Source organism: Frankliniella occidentalis, unplaced genomic scaffold (assembly GCF_000697945.3).
Source record: "Frankliniella occidentalis isolate FOCC.00 unplaced genomic scaffold, Focc_3.1 Scaffold159, whole genome shotgun sequence".
NCBI lineage: Eukaryota > Metazoa > Arthropoda > Insecta > Thysanoptera > Thripidae > Frankliniella > Frankliniella occidentalis.
Genome location: NW_026267285.1, coordinates 550,544 through 553,191, shown reverse-complemented (window position 1 = coordinate 553,191; position 2,648 = coordinate 550,544). Strand labels below are relative to the sequence as shown.

The window sequence follows — 2,648 nt, the reverse complement described above, 5'->3', positions numbered from 1 at the left end:
CCCTCCCGCCTGGGACACCCCCGCGCCTTACAGCCCCCGCCCCCTCACTGCCGCCGGGCCGGGGTTGAAAGGCTAGGCCCGCCTAGGCTGCTGACCGTCCGACCGATCTGATAAATTGATTAAACGAATCAATTAATCGTCCGCGGGCGCCCACCACTGGCGCGGCGGTGGCCGCTGGCCGCCCTGGCCCGGCTGACCCCCTCCCACCAGCCGGGCGCGATGGTGGTGATGGTGGGCCGCGGCGGGTCCAGGAGGGCGCTGGTGGTGGCCAGTGGTGGGCCCGGGCACGCTTCGGCCATTACGGAAAGACCCGAGGTAATTGCTAACCGATACACCCGAGACCTCTACCTCCCCCTGGGGATACAAACGCGTTCAGCGGCGGGGCGTGGCGGGGCGGGGCGGGGTGGGGTGGAAGCGGAGTTTATGACGCGGGATCATCGTAGACGGTATGGTTCCCATCAAGGAAGAGCGCCGCAGCGGCGGTGGAGAGATCGGCTGGAAGTATGTGAAGCGCGCGGCGGAGAGACGAGGAGGGACACCCGGGGGGAGCGCGCGGGAGTGCGAGAGAGACGGAAGGGAGGAAGGTAGCGGCTGCTTGGATGATGGGCGTCGAAACAGTATAAAGGGCGAAAGAAAAGCCCTGCCGCCGGCCCGCAGGGGCGGATGCCAAAGCGACACGACAGCCTCCCGGGCCGGTCTGGGCCGGGCAGTTAATGCGCCCCGATAGACATCGAGGCCGATGGGTAATTCCACGCGGGGCCCAGCCGCCCCCCGACCGGCCGTGTCGGACAAAAGATAAACGCCGCGGGTGAACCGCGTATATAGCGTCGACAAAAACCCCCGCCTTTTCCCTTTATTGAAAACATAATATACGTCCACACACTGAAAAACAAAGTGTGAGAAGGCCGTGTGGACTTTAGCGCAACTTTGGTATCTTACCACTGTGAAAAATAGTAGGTAGGTTTACACAGGAAAATTTTCCTTGACAGAAGTTGTAAAATTACGATTTGTAATCGTAAAAATACATGCGGTATGTATCGAATAGAAATGCATTGGCGAGCGAGCAAAAAATGTGCTCTCGTAAATTTACAAACTTAAATTATAATTCGAGTTTACAATTTTTTTGTAAATTTACGACGGTATTTTTCACAGTGTCGCAATGTGTTAGACTCGTTACACACTAAAAGCTTGTGAACATTTCTTTTCATAGTTACTGAGTTCTGTAAACATGCTCGGCTTACGCATTTTTTAATGCGCCAGTATGAAGAAATTCGTGCATACTGGCGTATTCAAAAATGCGTAAGCCAAGCATGTTTACAGAACTCAGTAACTATGAAAAAAAAAGTTCATAAGATTTTAATGTGAAGACTACACTGGAAACGCAATTCTGTGAATGACGCACACTTGCATGTGTGCTTTTTCCCATTCGTGCGCGAATGGCATTCAGACACTTGCCTTTTCCGCGGTGCAACGTGAGAGTGATTTTGGTAAAGTGAGTGACTCACCTGAACCTCGAGCTCGAACCCCGGGAGGTACGAGAGCGGCGCCGGATGGAACGGCGAGTCGAACGGCGACGTGTGGAACTCGAGCAGCATCCTGGGGCCCGAGCTGACGATCTCCGGGACGGCGTCGCCGCCGCACATGCGCACGAGCACGGGCGCGTCCGGCGAGCCGCCGTCGTACACCGTCAGGTAGTCCTGCACCACGTTGCACTGGTCCCACACCCTGCCGGACACAAGGGGAGGCCACCCGATTAGCGCCATGCTTCCACAAGTAAAAGATTAGCTTCACTATAAATTTAGCTATGTGGCTAAGAATTTAGATACGTGGCTAAGAATTTAGCTATGTCGCAAACCAGTTAGCTACCAATTTAAAAAAGCTGCATAGCTAAAAACTTCAGAATAAGTATATTCTTTAGCTATATTCCTATATTCTTTAGCTACGTAGCTAAGTAGTTAAACCTCAATAAGATATTGGTTTAGCTAATCTTTTTTTTTCCTGTGTCATTTTCTCTGTCGAAAATAAAATAGGTTATAAAGACCAAATATTCATTATAGTCATGCAAGTATCACAGACTATCAACTAGTAGGAAAACAAGGGCATACACTCCCTTCACTTTATTTTTTGTGCGGCAAGACAATGTAATTGAAAAGAGGCTGGGCGTAGTATCAAGCAATTTGCTCCTTGCGCGTCGCGTTCTCACCGCCCATTACTTGGCGCCGGGCGCATGAGGACGCCGCCATGTTAATTAAAAAGAAAATACAATTGTCCCGCCGCTCTCTCTCTCTCTCTCTCTCTCTCTCTCTCTCTCTCTCTCTCTCTCTCTTACAACCCCCCACCTCCTCCATCTCCCACCGCCGCCATTAGCAGCATGTGCCTCCGCTGCACAGCTCGCCGGCCTCCTTTGCCTATTCCCTCGACGCACGCCGCCACCCCGCGCGGGACGTCCCCAACCAGGATATACCCGCTTAGAACATCCCCACACAGAACACCCCATCCAGAACGACCCGCCCGAAACACCCCACCCGGAGCATCCCACCCAGAACACCCCGCCCGAAACGCTACGCCCGAAACACTCTGCCCGAAACACCCCACCCGAAACACCCACGACGACACACGACACACCTCACCCGTAGCACTTCACCGGG

The 2,648-nt window shown here is 53.4% G+C and overlaps 1 protein-coding gene across 1 annotated transcript in view; it reads right to left on the bottom strand.

Moving 5' to 3' along the window:
- LOC113218292 (uncharacterized) overlaps positions 1-2,648 on the bottom strand; it is a gene marked incomplete at its 3' end in the record, with an annotated part of 273,427 nt that overhangs the window by 29,464 nt on the left and 241,315 nt on the right. Inside the window, exon 6 of the mRNA XM_052271370.1 lies at positions 1,506-1,725. Coding sequence (XP_052127330.1) covers positions 1,506-1,725 — 220 coding nt within the window. The remainder of the gene's footprint in view (positions 1-1,505; positions 1,726-2,648) is intronic.